This window comes from Phaethon lepturus, unplaced genomic scaffold (genome assembly GCF_000687285.1).
Source record: "Phaethon lepturus isolate BGI_N335 unplaced genomic scaffold, ASM68728v1 scaffold8846, whole genome shotgun sequence".
Lineage (NCBI taxonomy): Eukaryota > Metazoa > Chordata > Aves > Phaethontiformes > Phaethontidae > Phaethon > Phaethon lepturus.
In genome coordinates, this window is record NW_010548315.1 from 194,939 (window position 1) to 216,322 (window position 21,384).

The 21,384-nt window shown below is 36.0% G+C and overlaps 1 protein-coding gene across 1 annotated transcript in view; it reads right to left on the reverse strand.

The window, feature by feature from the left end:
- The window catches only part of RYR3 (ryanodine receptor 3), a gene marked incomplete at its 5' end in the record, with an annotated part of 148,768 nt that overhangs the window by 94,962 nt on the left and 32,422 nt on the right, over positions 1–21,384 (reverse strand). The window contains 7 exon segments of the mRNA XM_010289925.1: positions 38–141; positions 1,173–1,302; positions 5,678–5,792; positions 7,269–7,542; positions 15,604–15,741; positions 20,242–20,344; positions 20,898–21,098. Of these exon segments, the coding sequence (XP_010288227.1) occupies positions 38–141; positions 1,173–1,302; positions 5,678–5,792; positions 7,269–7,542; positions 15,604–15,741; positions 20,242–20,344; positions 20,898–21,098 (1,065 nt within the window).

Consider the following 21,384-nt stretch of genomic DNA (forward strand, 5'->3'; position numbering starts at 1 on the left):
TTAATAAATAGGTAAATAGGTCAGAGTGATCACTTACCTTATCAAGATCTGGCTCCTCCAATGCTAGTGCAAGCTCATTGTTGTCCATCACAGAGGCTGCTGCAACATCTAGTGGTGTCGACCCTCTCATTGAAGGAAATGCTGCAGAAAAAAGTTAATATACAGTAATTAAATACAGTTCGCAGTAATCACAATCATGCAGCAGAGGGCAGCAATCACACTGGAATCTAGAACATAACTATATTCATAGTACATTGTATGGCTGTTCTTCACTCAAGAACACGGTTAACTGTTTTGAGTAATGTTAAAATAAATGCCAAAATTTTTTTCTGACTTGACATCCATATCTATAAATACACTCAACCACATTGTTTTTAAATACAGATGAAGAAATCAGTATTAACAACATAACAAATCAGAGGAGTATTATACTATCTTTAGCAGAGCAATGTTAACTACGTAATTCTGCACAACCCTATCAATTCAAGATTTTAAAATATGCCTATATTGAGCTAAAAGAGACATTTTCAAGCGTCAGTTACCTGTTTTCCTTCTTTTAGTCTTATGCCTGTGTTTAATATGGGCAAATGCAGGCACTGAAACGGTCACTATGAACAGCTAAAGCACTGTGAAATCACTCAGTATCTTGCATTGCTATATCTTATTAATATAGCCAGCTATCTAGACAAGACAACTTTCCTTGCATTACAAAATCTAATGCACACACATTAAAAAAAATGCATTCAGTGTTCCAAAGGAAAAATAGGAAATTCACATCAGTGGCCTAAACTTTAGAGGGACGGGAAATGAAACCAGATGAAACAGGCAAACACCATAAAGGGTTAATTTAATCTTAGCTTTCCAATCACAACTATTTTGAATGGAAAAAATGTCAAACTGTATGGATTTAATCCTGAACTTTTCAAGGTATTTAAAAACACAGATTTAGACTATTATGTTTCTAATACAATTCACAGGCACTTAAGGATGAAAGTAAAAAAAAAAAAAAAGTTAGAGGTGAAACCACAAAGTGGTTTATATTTGAGAGAGTGGTTTATATTTGAGAGAGGCTTCATCACATGCTTCAGCTTGCTATACAAATTAGATACTAGTCTTGTGATATCACAGTTCCTCCTGGTCTTGTTTTTAGCTGTGACAGCCACATGACATACCCAGTCCAACACTGCTGTTTTCCAATAAGTAACTAAGATGCTCAAACATGGCCTTTTGGTTTTGACGACTAATTCGACAGAAGTAGCACAGGAATCGACAACAGCTTGCCACCATCTTAGGAAAAACGATCTGCTGAAGAAGAAAGTTGACAAAGCAGTGAAATATGTTAATTACCAATCTGTTCCAATTCTTCTTCCTGCAATCCTAACAAGGAAAGTAGAGTGAAGTTACCAAGGCGATAAGCAGCTGATAGTTGCTTTGCTTCTAACTTAAGAAAGGACCCACATTTCCTTTTAACTTTTGTATTCATTAGGCGATTAGGTTTAAAATGTTGAACATTTTGCAGAGGACTACAGGTGACATACTGGGGAAAAAAACGGAGAAATAACTCCCATTAAAGCAATTTGCAGACTAGCAAATGCAGTTTTACAAAAACTCTTGTCTTAGCAGCATTACGATAACAAGCTCAACTCCCAATATTAGGTCATAGCAGAGTAAAGAATATTTAAGAACCTTAGTTTATCCTACCATATTACAATAAGAATATACAGTCTTCATATAAAACATTTCTACAAGACTCCTATATTGTTCAATGCATAGGCCTGATAAAACAAGACATTAAATTGCATTAACTATCAAATGCTTTTAAAACTAAAACCAAATGAACCCCCCCAACCCTTTACTTGCTGCACATTATGTGCACAGATTTCTCCTCTAAAAATAAAATAATATTATCTGTAGCACTCATGAAAGAATTTTTCACAAGTTGCAATTAGTCATAACACCTTCTGAGATGAACAAGTTATGTCATTCTCACATTTTACTGAAGGAGCTGAAAGAACAAGATGAAAAATCATGGGATAGATTTTTGACGCCTGTTTAAAGGCTTTTCCATCTGATTTATTACGTTTACCATTATACAGCACTTTTTTGAAAGCATCAGTTTCAGTTGCAGATCTATTTCCTATGGGTACTCACAAAATTAATGAGAAAATTCACTACCATCAAGAAGAATTCTTTTTTAAATAATCTGACTAGCACCATTTAGGCACAAGCAGGAATATATTCTATATGTGCTATATATATTCTATAATATCCAAGGTGATATCTGAGCATTTTGATCACAATATCATGGTTTTTTTCCTATGACATCCTGCCTCCTTCACTTCATACCTTTCAACTATAAATAATACTGCTTACACTTTATTATAATAAAGTCTAATAAATGTTGCTTTCTTTACAAAACAGCTTTAATTCATTCTGAGAAATGCAACCATTTTACCTAAGGAGACAACAATCTTGCAAAAAAAGTGATTATGTAATTAAAAGCTGTATGATATGTATTATATTTTCAAGATATCAGCTGCACTTTCTAACTTCCAGAGACTGGACTAACTGCAGTTCTACTTCGGGACAGTTTTTTTGCTAATATATATGGCTCATTTGTCTATTTCGGTCATGAAGGGGCTATTATGCACAAGCAGCATCATATATGATTTCTGTTCTTAAATGTAGTACAGATGAAAATGAATAAAAAACATTCATTCATTCATGAAAACATTCAGGAAAGCTTCCACCCCCCAAATTTACACGTATTTTAACACAATGTGTGACATAACTTTGTTTAGAAAATTACACTAAACAGCAATACTGTTAAAATTTGTCATTTTAGAAATTCCTCATTATTGACAGGAATACATATGAATATGGAATTCTAAAACTTTCAATCAGTAAGAAACAATTTTGAAGTAAAACAATTCAATTCTGACTGCCCAAAAAGGTGTTACTCAGGATTCTCTGAAAATGAGTGAACAACCAACACCAGAAACCAACATGACATTAAGAATCCGAAATTGTAAGATCTAAAGACACAGTCTTTAAAATAACTATCTTAGTCATTAAGATACACACTTAAACCTAACTATGATGGAAACTATGATGGAAATGCTGAAAGCTTGCCCAAGTATTTTCTGGGATATACATTTCACCAATGAAGTACCTTTCCAGGGTTTTGTTAGCCAGTACTAGCAAAACACTTGTAAAGTACTGAGATACCTTCAGCCACACCATATTCCACAGATCTCCACATCTATTTCTGACTCATTTATTAATGGCACAGCTGGAAAGAAGCCTGGCATAAATCCTCTTCAGTTTGAACTGAAAAGTTTTTACCTTCTCACCATTCCTTCACTTCAGAGAAGTGTGAGCTGTTAACAGTCTCACTTTATGTCTCAATACAGCCTCATGATAAAAATCACTTAATCCAAGAAACTGGAGATCTATATTAAACCATCTGCTGCCACAACCTAGGAAAATGTCCAGTCCCTAAACCAGAGACTACACTGCATGGTTGCTCATTCCATCTCATGAAGCTGTAACGCTGAAGCTGGAAAGAGAAAACAAAAGGGAACATACTAACAATCTCGCCGTGAGGAACTTGCATGAGAGCAGGAAAAGTAGTGTTCTAGTGCTTGATGCCACCTGTATGTAAGCGACTCACTGGACAAACCCACAAAGAATTTCAAATGAATATATAAAACCACAGTTGACCAAGGCACACTCACTGTTTCTGGCCCTACTCTTTATTATTCAGAATACCACCTTATGTGGCAGAGTGAGAGATCCACAGCATGCATGAACATACACCTTTTCCAGATTACAGCCTAGTGGTTCTACTTAGGGTCAACAACCTTTCAAGTGAGGCTTCTCTACCAGATTAGAAATTAAGCACACCAGCAGGAGGTCAATAGACAATCATTTTAAAAGCAGTACTTTCTCTCCCTGAAAGATTGCAGTTCCTATGAAGGAAACTTCAGGCTGGGAATTCAGAAGCAACACTCCTCTGCCTGTACAGTTTCCTGCCCAATGGTTTGTTTTGCGAAATCTCTCCCCTTCAATATCTAAAAATCTGTGCCAATTTATGCTAATGCTAACGGTGTGCAAAACTCTTTGTTAATAAGCCTTGCTGTGTTATTCCATAACATGACTGTAGCCCTGTGACTCCATAAGAAAATTACGGGTTCTGAATCATGAGTATCTGGAAGTTTCCACACTGAAGGCGAAAATGGGGCACCAGAGTCTGGAATAGATCAAATTCCAAACACACCCTATTTCTTGTCCATACTTCTTCATAAGATTTCTACTCCTATGCCTGTTCCAGTTCAGTAGGTGAGGTTTTGGATTCCTTCTGAGGTACCTAACTCTCTGCATGCATTTCATAAACACAGAGACATAAAATAGGACATTTTCTGTGGCCAGATGCATAAATGCTGCAACACCAAGTTACCAAGTGATTTTCTAGGTCTGCATTCACCTTGAAGGATATCACGGTAATTTCTGTAAAGATTTTTGCAGATCTGTGTTACTAAAATTTCCTATGAAAGCATTTTTAATAGAATTTGAAGGCCCTGTGGGGTGGTTATTGTTGGTTTGGGTTTTTTTCCCCCCCCCACCTTTGACTATATATACACATTGTGGCAAAAACAGAAGGTTGTGACACCTATAAATTAGAAAAGTATTAATCGTCTTATTTAACTGTGGCTTGACTTGAATTCAAACGTGAGCATATTAAAACAGAATAACTAAAACCAGGATATGAATCCTTGGTAACACTGTGGCGGAATTGCCACACACAATGTATAAGTAATTTACAGAAGTATATGAGCTACATGACCAAAGAGGCAAAGAAAGAGGGGCGTAGCTGTACACAGAAGGCATTCAGGTAATGAAAAGCTGCCAGACAGAGACAAGATAAGAACAAGGTAGTAAAATGGGCTGAAAATCATTCCAAACACATAAGAAGGAGTGGCCAGGCAAAAGAAAATGAGATAAGCAGTACTGGGCTTAGAAAAGACCCCACTTTTTGGGTGGGAGGCAATAGAATAAAAACATCAAGCATAAGCAAAGAGAAAAAAGAAGATAAGACCACTTCACTTCTGACTTTCTTCAGTAGTCTAAATGTCCAGCTAGGCTTCTCAAAATTTATGCCACTCTGCCTTTAAACTAATACACATATATATATTCAACCATATCACACAGAAATGTGAAAAAACAAAAATGCAAGACAATTATTACTCAAGTATCTGAATTTGAGCAAAATTAAGTTGGTGTTCATCTCTTACAATTTACTGCTAAAAACACTGTCTCTAAGATGAAGAGGTGTATTTTCCCAGCAGAGCTACACCTCTCATAAATGTAGCTAACGTATACATTTGATTTAAAATTAAGATCAAAACCTTTTAAAGTCCTATTAAAAGAGAAATGAAATACCTATAACCTCTCACTTTTTAAAAATCAAGTCCTAGAATGCTGGCTTCTCTCTCCCTCTAGTACTATAAAAATTGTTATATTTTTAACATTAATCGATACTTCAATTCGGAAAAGCAAAAACTATCTTACATGAGGAAAATATATTTTTCTTTGGATACTTCTTCTTTAAACATCCTAGTAGACTTTTGGAATGGTTCAAAATGCAAAACACACAGTAAAATTATGGTAAAATTACCTGAGATTTATCTCCTCCAAGCACATTCACCATCACATCCATAACAGTCTCATGCATGCCCAAGACTCTCATTAAGTTGGGATGCTGATAAAACACCTTGTTGTTCATTATATCCCTAAAATGGAAGAAAAGACAACAATGTGTTTTTAAGAAACACCACTTAAATTTAAATCAATCATGCATTAGATTTCAGAAATACACATTCACTGTAATAACATAATCTTAAATACTTAGACTTCAGCGTAATACAAAACCACCTACCAATTAAATGCTTCATATTTCAATATACTGTCATTCTTCTAATTTTCATGAATTCCATATAATAAGAATCTAAACTTTTCAATTATTTCAAAATGGTATTTCTTCATCTTTATATTGCTTTTACTATCTGTTCTCTTTAAAGAAAACATATATTCTGTGATGATCTAAGTGGAAATGAATACATTCTGTTATGTTTTAAGTACAGAATGAGGATCTGGGAAGGGTACACACAATTCAGACTAAGTTTAGACAAAACTTACACTTTATCCCTGCTAGAACTCTCAGCAACACTACAAACTCAGGATCAGGGACAAATTAGGTAATACTGACACATACTAACTAATGAGTTGTTACCATGATTTGGTCAATTCAATTGAAGAGATTAGTCTTTGTAGTTTTTACAAAAATACTACTTCAATGTAAAAATTGTATTAAGTATAATTGAAATTCCTTACAACTGTTGTGAAGGAGAGAAATTGTTCAATGTTTTTGATGAAGAACAAATAAATACAGTTCCCAGGCAATTGTACTATCATCTTCTCCTTTTTAAACACACCATTTTAATTGAAGTAATTAATTTTCTGTGATCTTTTTTTTTTTTTCCTTCCAACATTAAGTGGACTATTCCGGCAATTATTCACATAAGAGGAGTAACAGACATGCAGGCATGCACCATAACACTGCTGCCTAACAGAGGTAATTTCATAGCAGAGATGCAGAAAAAATATTCTCACATCAGCAGGCGTTATATAAAGGCAATTTCTTATAATTCTAATGTTATAAAGGATATATAAGCAGTCTACAATGTTCAAATATTTTAAGTTGCCACTGATGATGACATCAAAAATACTAATCAGTCTGAAATACTTCAGATCACAACAACACTTTGCTGGTTCTACCTAACTGCTTGCACAAACTTTCCAATTAAAAAAACACCAGCAAGTTTATTCACTCATGCATGAAATATAACGCTAGCTTTAAGTTTGAGAAACATATAGTACTGACACCAATAAAGATTTAAGTTATCTGTTTTCTCCAGAGCTGCTAAAACATGAACTTTGGTGAAGCTTTAAGCGTTAGGCTTAACTATAGTCAAGGGAGTCCATTTTCTTTAGATGAGAAAATACCTTATTCACAGAACCTTTGACACATTTGATACTGCTAAAGAGATCAATTGGAGCCATCACAGAAATATCTGTGAAAATGAAAATTTCTGGTACATATCTGCATTTTAGTACAGTAGCAATTTTCATCCAGGATGTAAAATGAAAGGGTTTACTAATAAAAAGCTTTACACAAACTTAAAAATAAAATTATGTTAATTCCATACCCTAATCCATTAATCATTAGCAATTCCTCCTCTTTTCCCATCCTGACACTGAGAAGTGAGCGAATCTGGCCCAGTGCTGCAAGCAGATTAATGGTATCCTTCACAGAGGCAGCACTAATGGTGTATGCTTTCCTCAGAGCTTGCAGCAGCTCACCAATGCTGTCATACTGCCTACGAAGGAGAGTGTACATAATCCGAACTAATTCGGGATCTTGAATCTGATCTTCCTGGGACCAGCGCACCATAGTCTGGGATATGAGTTCTTTCAGTGTAGCTAAAAGAATAAAATAGATAAAATGTTACCAGCTATTACAACAACAAAAAATGTCAAAAACATGTATTACAGTAAAATATTAGGTAACAGTAGACAATGAGGTCATTGTGAGAGAGCAAAAGAACACAAGCAGACTGAACAGCACTTTTCAACTGGAAAAATAATTTCTAGATCTTTCAAGGTAAGTGTGAAGCTCTTTAGAGATGGAAAACAAGAAACATCTACTTAGCATTGTCGGCAATGAAAATTTCTTAGTTGATCATGACTAAGAATCATCCTTGTAAGTTAAATGCTCTATTTAAACTTTTAATTTATCCTTCATTTCTAGATCAAGATTTGTAACATCACACTAAGTGCAGCACAAACACCTTTTCATTAGGAATGACTAAAACCTAATTTTATAATGCCAAAGAAACATAATATTTTTGATGATCAGCCTAGGTTTGGAATACAAAAATCATAAACAGTAAAAATTTCAGTAAACAGTTTATTGGCTGACAATATGTGTTCAATTACAGCAGAAATATTCATGAATGTGAGCTCAGCTTGCCAATCAACTTTGCCGGAGGGGAAAGAGGAGGAAATAAAATCCATTCTAAACTTACAAAACTGCCAGAAAGGAGGATGAGATAGCCGCCTTTTTAAATCAAATATCCAATTCAGGGCCTAGCCAGGGTGGCTTGAGCAGCTTTTGCTGCTCATTCACTTGATGAATATTTAGCTATTTTGTTGTTCAAACAAAGGATCTACATTGTCTTCAAAAAGATGATCTACTTGGAAACATTATCAGAATTGTATGATGATGCAATCACACTAAGCAGTAGGAAATGCAAACTGACTTAGAATAGGGGAATTTAATCTGTATTTCCCATCTGTCTGGGGAAACTCACTGTCACTTGGGAATACAATGACTAAAACCATTTCTAAAAAAATGGTTTGGAACCACACAATGGATAATGCTTGAAGCAGTTCTGTTGTATACATTACCTGCTCAATGACCCTGAAAACGATTTTTCTGAGGCGAGAGGTTAGGAAATTTATCTGAAAACTAAACACATGTTCTGGTCCTTGTTCCAATGCATGTCTGCTGTTGATAACCAATAGAACATCAATAATCACCTTCCCTCTTAAAATACTGCAAATTTGTTTCATCTATTTTCAAAGTTATCTCTTGACTTTCACAAAGTTCTTTCAATGGTAAGAACCGCCCCCTCCCAATTTCCAGCACAAAAATGTATATCCATTTATTTTCATGTCTACACTATACTTTCACTTGCTAACACTTCTCCCTTACAGTTTACTTAATGATGTATTTATAGAAAACTGTCATTAATTCTCAGATTTTGTTCATTAAACAGGCTCTTTTCTGTGGGGAGAGATTCTGTATTTCATTAAGACAATCCTGTTCTTAGGGGTATGTTATGAATGAAAACCTTAGACAAGCTTTGTTCCAAAACACTGTGTAACTCTTCAACCAAAACAATTTCTTCTTTCAGTGCAACAAGGCAATCTTCTTTGATTCTTGCACTAATCTCCCTCCTAGAATAACGAACAAGTTCCCATAATTTTCCAACTCACTGAGTGTCTCTGATTTCTGGTTACATAAATATAACACACTTCTGTCAGAAAGTCAATGATCTTATTAAAGAATAGAATTACTTACTCTGGCTTTCTGACTGGAGGGGAAGGGGATAAACATGGGAAAAAGAGCAACCTGAAGTGGCAAACTCAAGGAGGACTTAAGGTTTCCTCCTGTGAAATTGTGTTAGGTCTTTGATAGCTCAGGTGATGGCCTCTCTCATAAGGCTAAAGAACAAAATGTGCACAAATTTTTGCCTTTTTGTTTTACAAATCTAGTTCCTAATTTCCTTAGTACTGCGAGAAATACATAATTTTTATTGGATTGAAAGGAATATTACTTTGAAAATAATGTGATATTTTGGATTTTTTTTCTTTGTTTGATGAGGGAAAATACCGTATGATTTACTCCTAATAGATATTTTCCACTTCGGCAACAAAAATACTATTTGCACTGACTCAATTATGAGGATGATTTTATACACTTGAGTTAACTGTCAGATATTTATATGTATAATTAAAAGATTATTACAATTTTTAGTACAAACGTAATATTTTACAAGAAACACATTCTCATTAAATGAAATTGTTTCCCTGGATTGTCTATGCAGAGGATCTTGTGTAAATGCAACAAAATGGCCCTGTGTTTTTTTGAGCTTCTCTCTGGAGTTTTAAAAATGTTTCTCCATAACAAGCGTTAGCGTTTCTTAGGTTTTAGTACCGTTGAAAGTTTTCATTTTTTCTTCTGATAAGCTATGTAGGATATTGCTATATGGCAGTGGTTTTAGGCAGTATGGCAAATAGCCTTGAAGAAATCAATTAACCATGTCCTTGCATCGACGAATTGTTGGTCAAAAGATAAGAAACGGAGAGCAGAACTAAATGGCAGTGGTAACAAAGAGGGAGAAACTGCAGTTAAGTTCTGCATGCATCCGGGCTGTGTTTTGTGATGTTAAGCACCTTCCTTCTCTAAAAGACCTGAGAAGGGGATAAGCAGATGCAAACAAGTTTGATGATACAAAGTTATGAAGGACAGCAAATATGAGTATAACTGAAAAAAAAAATGCAGAACTTAAAAGGACAAAACTGGGGAATAAAATGGTGATGAAATTCACTTTAAATAAAGTCACTGTAAATATAGGTTGGATAATAGAGTCCTCATTTAGAAAGAGAACAATGAGATGTTAACAGAGATAAGATCTGGCAGATGGATCCCGGAAAAATCACAGAATAGTTGAGGTTGGAAGGGACTTCTGGCGGTCATCTGGTCTAATCCCCACGCTCATGCAGGGCCACCTTACCGCCAGTTGTCCAGGACTGTGTCTAGATGGTTTTTAAGTATCTCTGAGAGAGAAATCTCCCTGATTAACTTCTAAAAATATCAGCTCAATTATCAGTATCAACTCAAATTCATTAGCAGTCAAAAAGATCAAATCAGAAGCCAGGATTTATTAAGAAAGGAACGGTTAAAACAGAGTACATTAATGCCATTATGTTAATCTATAGTTCAGTCGCACCTTTTCATCCAACACAAGAAGAGGCCCTCAAATGAAGCCCATCCACAAGGCAGGAGCTAAGCCAAAAAGAAAGGTGTTTCTTCACATAATGGATGACAGAACCCAGAAATTCCCTGCCAAAAATGTGGCAGATGATAAAAGTTCATATTTGCTCAAGTGGAGACTACACAAATACCTGTCAGAAAGATAGAATTGCGATATGAAAATATAAACCTCTTTAGACTCAGGAAATCTCCTGAACTGAAGATAACTGGAGACTGGGACAGCGTTAAAGTTGTAAGTATCATATCTGATTGTTTTATTCTTACTTGTACCTAGATAACCATTTGTGGTCACTGTTTGAAACAACATATTGGGTTGGATGGATCTGAATCATTACAGCCTGTCTTGCCCATCACATTATTCCAAAACTGTAGAGTCTGCTTACTGCTTCTAGCTCCAAGTGTATAAGGCTCATTCCCAGGATTAATTTCTTATCTGAATATTTATTAAAAATACAGAACTTTGCAGTCCAGTTTCTATTGCCTAAAACTAGAGACTTCTCAAGCTGCTGCTCCCAGCCACTTATATATACTCGCCCAAATGTAAGCACAGCTGTACACTCTCAGGACTTCTAGGGGAACTCCTGCAAAGAGGAAAGCCAGAAACACTTGCAAAATTTGACAAACACTTTATTAATAGACCTTTAAGAGACATTAGAGTTCAAAACCTCAGGAAATAAGAATATAGTTCTTTCTAGGTTACTCTTATGCCTTCTGTGCATCTTAGTTTAGGTTTAGCAGAGTCTGCTTAGAGCTTCTTTTTCTGATCCAATGTATTGTGACAGTGATATGTTGTTTCCTCACCTCTAGCCCTTTCTACCATATACTTTCTACCGTATACTGAAACAGAGAAGCTGCTGTGTTTGTTGCACTTGAAGAAGATCTCCTTGCAACTCAGCCAAAAGATGAGAATAGATGAGAAACAATTAAACTTGATGACTCCAGCATGATCTCAGTAAGTCAGCAATAGTCTGGTATTCTTTTTGACTGCTAATAAATCACAAATGTACCATACTGCAACCAAACGTTCTGTAACCAAAATTTAAAAGACAAGCAACAAAAAACTGGAGCTAACAGCCAGTGGGAAGCCTACTGTAAGTAACAACTAAGAAGTTAGCATTCTGTGGTTTCAGTGTAAATTGCACGCTAAGGAACAATGCTTCAAACGACACAGTCTATGATTCTTCAACTTAATTTTACAATTGCATCTTTTTTTTTCTTGAACATGGAGTGGATATTATTCAACAGAGACTTAACCTTTTCACACAAACGTTCTCATATATCCACACTAAAAGCACTTTGAAAGATCCATGGTTCACCATTTTAATGCGTGAACTGAATTAGGGCATTTGCTCAAGCCAGTAAATTCTATTTCCTGACTTCTCTTCTAGGACCAGTTATTAAGTGTATACCTTCAGAACATACGGACCTACATGAAAGGTTCATATTATAGTAGCAGATACCCTTCCTAAGTTAGAGGCACCTGAAGAGCCATAGTTAAGTAAGCCTGACAGCCTTAGCTTCTATTCCCAAAATGCATGAACAAGATCGCTGATCTCCTTTAACTTCTACCTACAGAAAAACTAACGAGCAGACATATCACTCACAATCTCAAATAAAAAGTCTTTCTTTGCCATTTCCTGTGTGTAAGGAGTACTATCCCTTTTATCATACCACAAGCCTCTGGCTTGGGGAAGAAGGTGAGGAGCAGGCCAGCAGATTAAACTGTAACAGAAGCTGGGAGCAGTCTGAATACCGGGCATGGTGACATCAATAACCAGCTAAAATAGTTGCTAATGTTTTTCCAATTTTTAAGTTTTAACAAGAAATTGCAGTGCCTTAACATCTTTCAAGGCTGTGTGATGAGTCCCCCATATATAGGCCTTATCTAAATTATCACTTGGCAGTTACAAAAGTCATATCATCATAATTAACACTAATTTATTGCCTCAAACTGTTTTTTTTTAAAAACAAATTTTACTAATTCATCATTAACACTAGTTTAAATTGCTGGCATTCCTCTCCTAAGATAAAAGTCCATTTGTGAGTAGATATGAATGCATGCTTAGAGAAAAGGAAGATTTCTTTGTAGAAAATAATTCCTTCCCATGAATATTCACACCCTGAGTATGTATGACCAGATGCTCCAGGACACAGACTTTTAGCCTTGGCAATAGGTACACACCATGCACATCACCACCCCTCTTCATGCATATAAGAGGACTAGGGTACCTCACACACTCATTTCCTTTCACTCTCTGAATTCCAAATTTCCTGGAAGGTAAAGGGGAAGTACACACATCGACTACATATCTCACAGTCTCCAGCTACAGTCAAATATACCATATAATATAATAGAATATAATTACTATATATAATTCTTCATTGTCCTCATCCATATGCCTATTTGTACTATGCATCACTCCAAGGAGAAGCCCAAGCCTGAAGAGATTATCTGAAATTTCTAGAAAAATAGACACTGTAGAATCATTTGTCCAACCTGCATTTCTTGTGATCCAAAGCTCCAGTATGTGAAATACATAAACTGCTCTGTTCTGAGGACTAAACACCATGTGCCCTGAGGTTTTAGGACTGAATGCTTCCTGATTCAATGACAAGTGAATCTGCATGAAGCCTGAAGAAGAAATGATACTTCCCAGATACTGAGTAGTCCTACTACCATTAAAGAGAAAGGACATGCTAACAGATGAGTCACTGGACAATAAAACCCTTTTTCATGCAGCACATGAGATTGTTATCACATTTTATGTATTTACAACCTAGTATCAAGCTTAACAGACCTAAGCGTGCCTTCAGGCCAGGATAAACTTGCTGAAACAAATTCTTAGTCTCTTTTTCTGCTTGTTTTATGCCATTAGGCATGGTAAGGTAATAAGAAGACAGATATGAAATATGGCAAGCGTATGGCATTTGTGTATAAATAACAACAAATACCCATCATTCCTGTGTGCAGAATAACCTTGATTCAACTACATTTGTTTTTTACAAGAACTAACTTTTATTCAAGAGTAAAAACTTTCACTGATTAACATCTGTCAAGCTTTGCACAGCTTTCTTCTTATACGATATACAAAATGGATATATATGTTATCAGCTGACACACACATCATATGAATCAAGTCCAACCAACCTCCACAGTGCCTTGCAACATGTAGTATCAGGCCTTGTTAAGAAGAAAGCTCATGAATCTATCTGCTCAGCATCAACCAGGAGAGAGCTTGGACTGTTTGGCCTCGAGAAGAGAAGGCTCAGGGATACTCTCATAAATCTATACAAATACCTGAGGGGAGGGTGTAAAGAAAACAGAGGCAGGTCCACTCTTTTTAGAGCCCAGTGACAGAACAAAAAGCAATGGGCATATACTGAAACACAGGAGGTTCCTCCTGAACATCAGCAACGACTTTTTCACTGTGAGGGTGCCTGAGCACTGACACAGGTTGCCCAGAGAGTTCGCGGAGTCTCTGTCCTTGGAGATATTCAACAGCCGTCTGGACATGGTCCTAGGCAACCTGTTCTAGACAGCCCTGCCTGTGCAGGGGGCTTGGACAAGATGATCTCCAGAGTTCCCTTCCAACCTCAGCTATTCTGTGATTCTATGAATCGCTGCCACAGGACATTACAGATCCGAACACAGAGGAATAAAAAATATCTATTGGCTTACTCTTAAATGCCATTAAACTAATTTAATTATGGTATTGTTTCAACAGTTACTCTCAGTTCTTTGTTGTGCTTATTCAGCTATGGTAGGTGGAAGGACTGTTTTCAGTGATGAAATATACATTCTCCCATATATATTGTTCCTAGGTCTGTGGATTAAATTGTCTCTTATCTCATTAGTTTCAAAACATATACACAGACTTTTCAAGTGGTTTAAGTTAAATATTTCTATTTTTAGGAAACAGATTAATATTACTCAGCAAACACACAGGGATATCCCAGCCCTCCTCCTCTGTAATACTGTGCTGCAGAAATTAACAAAAAAATTTCTGCTAAATGGTATGTGTTCTTCTCATGTTTATTGAAGGAACATGAACGCTCACTGTAAAGAGCAATGAGATTTATAAACTATAGAGAAAAGTTTTCAGGAAAACTGATGTTATCTAGACAGTATTTTTCTCTCTGATTTTACAGACACATGTTAAAGATCTATAGAAGCAAAAAGCAGAATAAAGAGGAGCAATACTTCATTCTGAAAAATTGTGTTAAGCATTTATGAATACAGAATTTGGACTTGTTAAAATAAAGATGTTCACTGTGTTTAATTAGTCAAAACAGATTGAGTATTTCTTTAAATTCAGAAAGGATATGGTATGGAAATATATGTGCATGTATGTGATGCTTGAGATAAATCAGAACAAGTTATTAGTTTTTAATGAATGTATATATTTACCATTATCAAGTGAAATACATGAAAGCCATCCCTTTTTATTCAAAAACACAAAATCTGTAAAACCATTTTGTCACATATATCTTGGTATTGAGATGCATACAGCTTCTCAGGCAGCAAAGAAAAATAGAATGGAGTTAAGCTGTAAAGAAGAAAGTTTTTGTGTTTTAAAAAAGCAAACCATATAAATGGAATCTTCTCAAGTTTGGAATGCTTGCATCTAGATTATTGTGCCATAATTAACTTTTTACATTCCTTTGTTAAAGAATATGCAAATTTCCAACCCCAGAATTAATGAACTGGTTCCAAAATCTTCCACCCATTTTAACTTCTTGTTTAACAATGTGTCTGAGATCTTCAGTATGTAGGATAATTGTTCTAAGAGGCAGAAGGAACATAAACAGGTAGTCTCCTTCTTCAGTCCACTATAAAGTTTTATTAGAAAATATGCTCTTGTTGACTGTGTATACCTTTAACACTTGCATCACAGAAGTATTTATATGGAAAGAAAACTTACTAGGAGATTTCTCTTCTTCCTCCCTAGGTTCTACTTTTTCTGCTTTTGGTGGACCTTTGATTTTGTACATCAATGAACGGAGTTTGCCAGTCAGGGAGGAATCTTCCTCTTCCTCCTCTTCTTCTTCTAGTGGAATACCTTAGCAGATAATAAAACTGGTTAGAAACAAAACTTTAAATATTGAAGGAGTTAATTGTCAAATTATGTACAGGAATTTGTTTTAACCAGAGTATTTCATACAGGAAAAAAATGTAATAAGACCAGCTTTAACACGGTAGCTACAGTAGTACCCCTCAAATTATGTTTATTTCAGTACACATACTTCTTATGTCCAGATTTATAGTATTATTTTTTCAGTATTATGACCAAAGAAGTGGTATTTTTTGAAGATTCTACTATAGCAATTAATTTTGACTCAGAGTCGTACTTGATTAAATATGTGATCCTTTGTTTCACATTGCAGAATGTAAGCTAAAGAAAGGTGTGGCTGTATCTCACCATATAGTACAATTTCTCAGTCAAGATATTTAGCAGTCATAAACAAACGTATTTACTGTAAGAAGGCAGATGTTCAGATATTATACAAATATATATTCATGTATATACATGAAAATATATACTGTGAGATCGGATGTCATTTTACAAGGTAGTTTAATACAGTTCAGTTCACTACATTGCTTCACGACCATTCAAAGCATTTTCAAATCTTTCACACCTCTTAGTGATGATCAGATACCACATGTGCTATGTGGAGAGGCACAGAACATCTAAGCAGATTCCCTTCAGACCAGAGCTAGTTGTGCGGAGCTGAAATGCAAGCTTTTGCTGTTCGGCTGCTGGTCCAAGTGAAATTGAGAAAAGCAAAAGATTTCTAGACAGAATACTAAAGAGATACAAGCTGGAAACATTCAAGGTCATGTTGGATGGGGCTCTGAGCAATCTGGTCTACTTAAAAGATGTCCTTGCTCATTGCAGGGGGGTTGGACTAGGTAACCTTTAAAAGGTCCCTTCCAACCCAAACTATTCTATGATGCTATGGAGCAGAGGGAAAAGAATAAACTGCAGAGACTAAAACTGGCATTAAACAGAGAAACTAAGAAAGTAAAAACTAACTGAAATGTGGTATCAGGTAGAAGAAACATTGGTGCTGGCAGCTACCAAGGGTAAGGAGTTAAAGTTGTAACTAGGGGTGACTAAGTGACAAGGAAGAAAAAAATTCAGAGGCAATGGGAGAGAATGGTAGAACTAGAAATTGAAATTGGAGACTATATACGGAATTTTAGGAATGGGAAAAGTGAGACTGGCTGGGCAAAAAGAAGCTATCAGTGACAAAGGCTACAGTTGGAGTCTGGAAAAAGTAAGGACAGGAAGTATAGCCAATAAGGCTAGGAAAGAGAAAGCAGACAAGGATGTCTGGTGAGGCCGCAAAAAGCTGGTGAGGCCACACCTTGAATCCTGTGTTCAGTTTTGGGCCCCTCACTACAAGAAGGATGCTGAGATGCTGGAGCGTGTCCAGAGAAGGGCAACGAAGCTGGTGAGGGGGCTGGAGCACAAGTCTTATGAGGAGCGGCTGAGGGAACTGCGGTTGTTCAGTCTGGAGAAGAGGAGGCTGAGAGGAGACCTTATCACGCTCTACAACTACCTGAAAGGGGATTGTGGCGATGTGGGTGTTGGTCTCTTCTCCCAACTAACTAGTGATAGGATGAGAGGAAATGGCCTCAAGTTGCACCAGCAGAGGTTTAGATTGGATATTAGGAAAAATTTCTTCACCGAGAGGGTCGGCAAGCATTGGAACAGGCTGCCCAGGAAGGTATTGAGGTCACCATCTCTGGAAGTGTTCAAAAAACGTGTGGATGTGGCACTTCAGGACATGGTTTAGGGGACATAGTGGCGTTGGGTTAATGGTTGGACTTGATGATCTTAAGGTCCTTTCCAACCTTAGTGATTCTGTGATTCTGTGTGATGTCAAAGAAAGCAAGAAACTATCTGGCATTTAAAAGAAAAGCTAGGCCCTGGAAGCAAAAGAAAGACGAGAACCCTTGACAAGCTGAAATGGACAGACAAGAAATGCACTGGGATGATGAGTTAAGACAGTGCTGGAGAGGGGGCGTGTGACTGCTCCAGAGGGGGTCTCATTCACTGCTCCATATCATTCATTATTTGTTCTGCATCCTCTTTGAGTTGCAATCCATTCAGAAGCTGACCCTCCCATGTTGCTACTGGCTAATCACTTAATTCAAGTGTCACGGGTCTGTGCACTGGAACAGATGGTTCCAACCCAGATGAAGTGTCAATTTGATATTATGCAATAAAATCTGTTGTAAATCTATTTTCTTTATAATGAAGAAATTACACACAAAAATTATGACAGAGGACTATTATTTCGCTGGCAAAATTAACCACTCACAGTTAGGACATGCTAGAAGAATGCCAGAGTAACTTTAATTCAGACTATTTACGTATATTCATTATGAAGCAGCCTTTAACTACTTGTCTGCATACATATTTTTTCCACTTAGACCACAAAGTAGACTTAGTATTAAAAAGCTGATCAAATATTCTGAGCACAACTTGTATCATTTTATCTGCAGCTGTGATTGCTTAGTACTGATTTTCAGGACTAAGCCAGGACACAGATAAAGAGGAACATTTATCCACAGCAACCACCTATGATAAATTTGTACAAGTAATGAGTATGGTTTCGTTTACAACCCAAAAGGTCATTCAACTGTTTTAATCATGTGACTTTGCTTTCTCTATCTTCAATTCTGTCATTCGACATACACATTTATAATGTAGCAAACAATAATAAAAGTACACCCCTAAAATGCAAAAAAACCCCACTATCAGTAGGGTTTCACCTCATGAAAAGATGAAGAGTTATCATGAGCTAAGCTATTTCAAGGTAAAATAAATATATTGCAGAGTTACGACATATACAGGTAAATTGGGGGTCTTCCATAATCTTCATCCTGGAATCTCAGAGAACTCTCTGATGCCAAATAGACATTATCTTTGAAAACCAGAGGTCAGAACAAGTGCTAAGTGACTGAACAATGGAGATGACAGTATATATATATTTATAAAAATGGGGAAAAAGAGGATATAAACTATTCACTTTAATGCTTGGAAGAAAAATGCTGGAATGAAGGAATAGTTTTTGGTAAGCACTTAGAAGCAAGGATGAATAACAATTAACACAGGATTGTCAAAACCAAATGATGTTAAACCAACTAAATTTCCACCTATAATGTAGCTAACCTTACAGATACAAGTCTTGATGTTAAGGACTTCTAAGATTGTTTTATACAATATCCTCAGAAATAAGTTGATGAGAAGACAACCTAGATACACACTGACCTACTCATCTTTGCCTTAGGCTACGGCTGAGGTTGTTGAAAAATGGTAATTGGCTTATCACAAAATCACAGCTTGATGGTTTCTGGAGATTCTAATAGGGTACTCAGAAATAGCAGCACAAGATGATAGCAGAAGCCTTAAAACTATAAGCACAGAATGGTATGGGAGGCACCATGGCTGCAAACAGAAATCACAAACTCTTAATTACAGGTCACTAAAAGAATGCAATACCATGAACTGGGTAAAACTGGTTTTAGGGATAACTGATGAAGAAAGAACTAGCAGATGGCATTAGTAAACAAAAAAAAAAATGACCCCAAGCAAACAGAAGGAGGAGGAAGAAACTACGAAGATTACTGTGTGCTTCCTGGGGAAGAGCCTGAGATGCTGTCAATTCACTCTAATGACCCTGTCCCCTTCTTCTTGAAGAAGATGGGTGCCATCAACCATAGGACCAATAAATGCTCTGGAAGAGTGACTACTAATATATCTACCAAGTAGGGAGATACGAAAAAGCTTGCGTATATCAGTTTTAACCGCAGAATTATTGGGAATGAGCAGTAATAACAGGATGACTCAGACTATAAATGTTAGTATCATTGTAAATGGACTAGTAATTCCACAATTGTCTTGATGAGACTAAGATCTCAATAGACTGACAAAAATCTTTTGGCATCTCATATAAAATGTGATTCCTTAACCCACATAAATTGCACAGGGTATCGGATATAGCTCACCCTTGAGGATACCCTAAAGAAATTCAAATTCAATGACTGGGGCAACTCAAACTGCAATCTGCAGTGCAATAGTGTTTTACAATGATTGACCATCACAGTTATGTATACACAAGGAAACTAAGATAAACAGCAGCAGTACCCCTCATCTAGTGTTTTTTATTGAATTTTCTACCGCTCAACTTCACAGCAATAATGTTTCTCAATACCTTTTATCTGCTTGTACACATACACATGCCTATATAAATCTTTTAAGGTAATCGGTTGGATCTTGTTTGGATCATTTGTATTTTTTCTCATTAAGTCTAAAATTGATATATATAAAAACAGTTAATTAATAGATATATGACAATGAAACTTAAAACCATGCACAGGTTTCCTGTATTTTTGTAATATGCACCAAGGTCTGTCAGGAAAGTAACATGTAGACAGCAATACACCTAACAAAAAAACCTCATACTACTTTTTTTTAACTAATCTGTTCTTTTTTCATGTAAAATGTCAAAAAGACAAACAAAAAATGTAACAAAACCTTTCCACTCACCACAGTGAATTAAAAGATCATCATGAAATTCATATAACTCATCCCGAATCTCCTCTGGACAGGGACAATCCTCTCCCAGTTGAAAATTCAGCAACATATTAATCTTTAAGGGAATTAAAACATAGTTAAAACATCGAGATAGCCTAAGACATATTCTAATACATGTCCATAGTCTATCTATAATCAAATTAACATAAAACATAGATTTCTAAAGCAGCTGGAAGGAAATACTAAAGCGATGGTACTTTGTAAGATTTCATTACGATTAACATAAAAATACAGTTACACTTAATAATAAAGCTATTTCCTGGGGGTAGAAAAGACTATTTCCAACATACCAATGCCAGCACAACACTAACTTCATGCTTTTAGCAACTAAAATTATCAAATTTTATCAGCTCCTCAGCACTGAACAGTAATGTTTAATTTTTCTATACTGTTGAGAAATCCTAAGTCAACTTTGGTTTAGAGCCTGAATTTCGGAGTACTGGTGTAAGAAGTCTGACATTCAGTATTCTGTGGCATCTTAATAAATTTTATTTCTAATTCAATTTTGTTCTCTAGCGGCTCCAGTGGTAGTTTAGAAGTCAGAACTCTATTTTATCATCACAAAGAATTTTTTTCATGTTTGGATTCAACCGTTTCATTAATATTACCTGTTCCTGAGGAGGAGACCGAAATTCTTTAGTCTTCTTGGCAGTCAAAGCAGCAGACATGTTCAAGGCTTGCATGAGTTCATTGTATCTGTATTTCTGATTATATTGCAATTTTGATACATAACGGTCTGCAAATGATACAATTGCTTCCACTCTATGTTGTAGCTCACAGTCACAGAAATAATTGAGTAAATGACACATCTAGGATAGAAAAAACAGACTTAAGTTCAACAGTTTAACAAACTCTAATTGCGGAAGAACTGCAGTGGATATTATGCACTGCAACAGACTCTAAAAATGAAAGACTTTTTTCCCATATTTTTCTTTTAACACTGTGAAGGTGTCAAATTTATTTACAGTTTTATTTTCTGATTGATAGGACTGTATTGCATTCACAGTCTTTCACTCCATGCACTCAAAAAATGTAGAAATCATTGAATCATATAATAGTTTGGGTTGGAAGGGTCCTTCAAAGATCACCTGATCC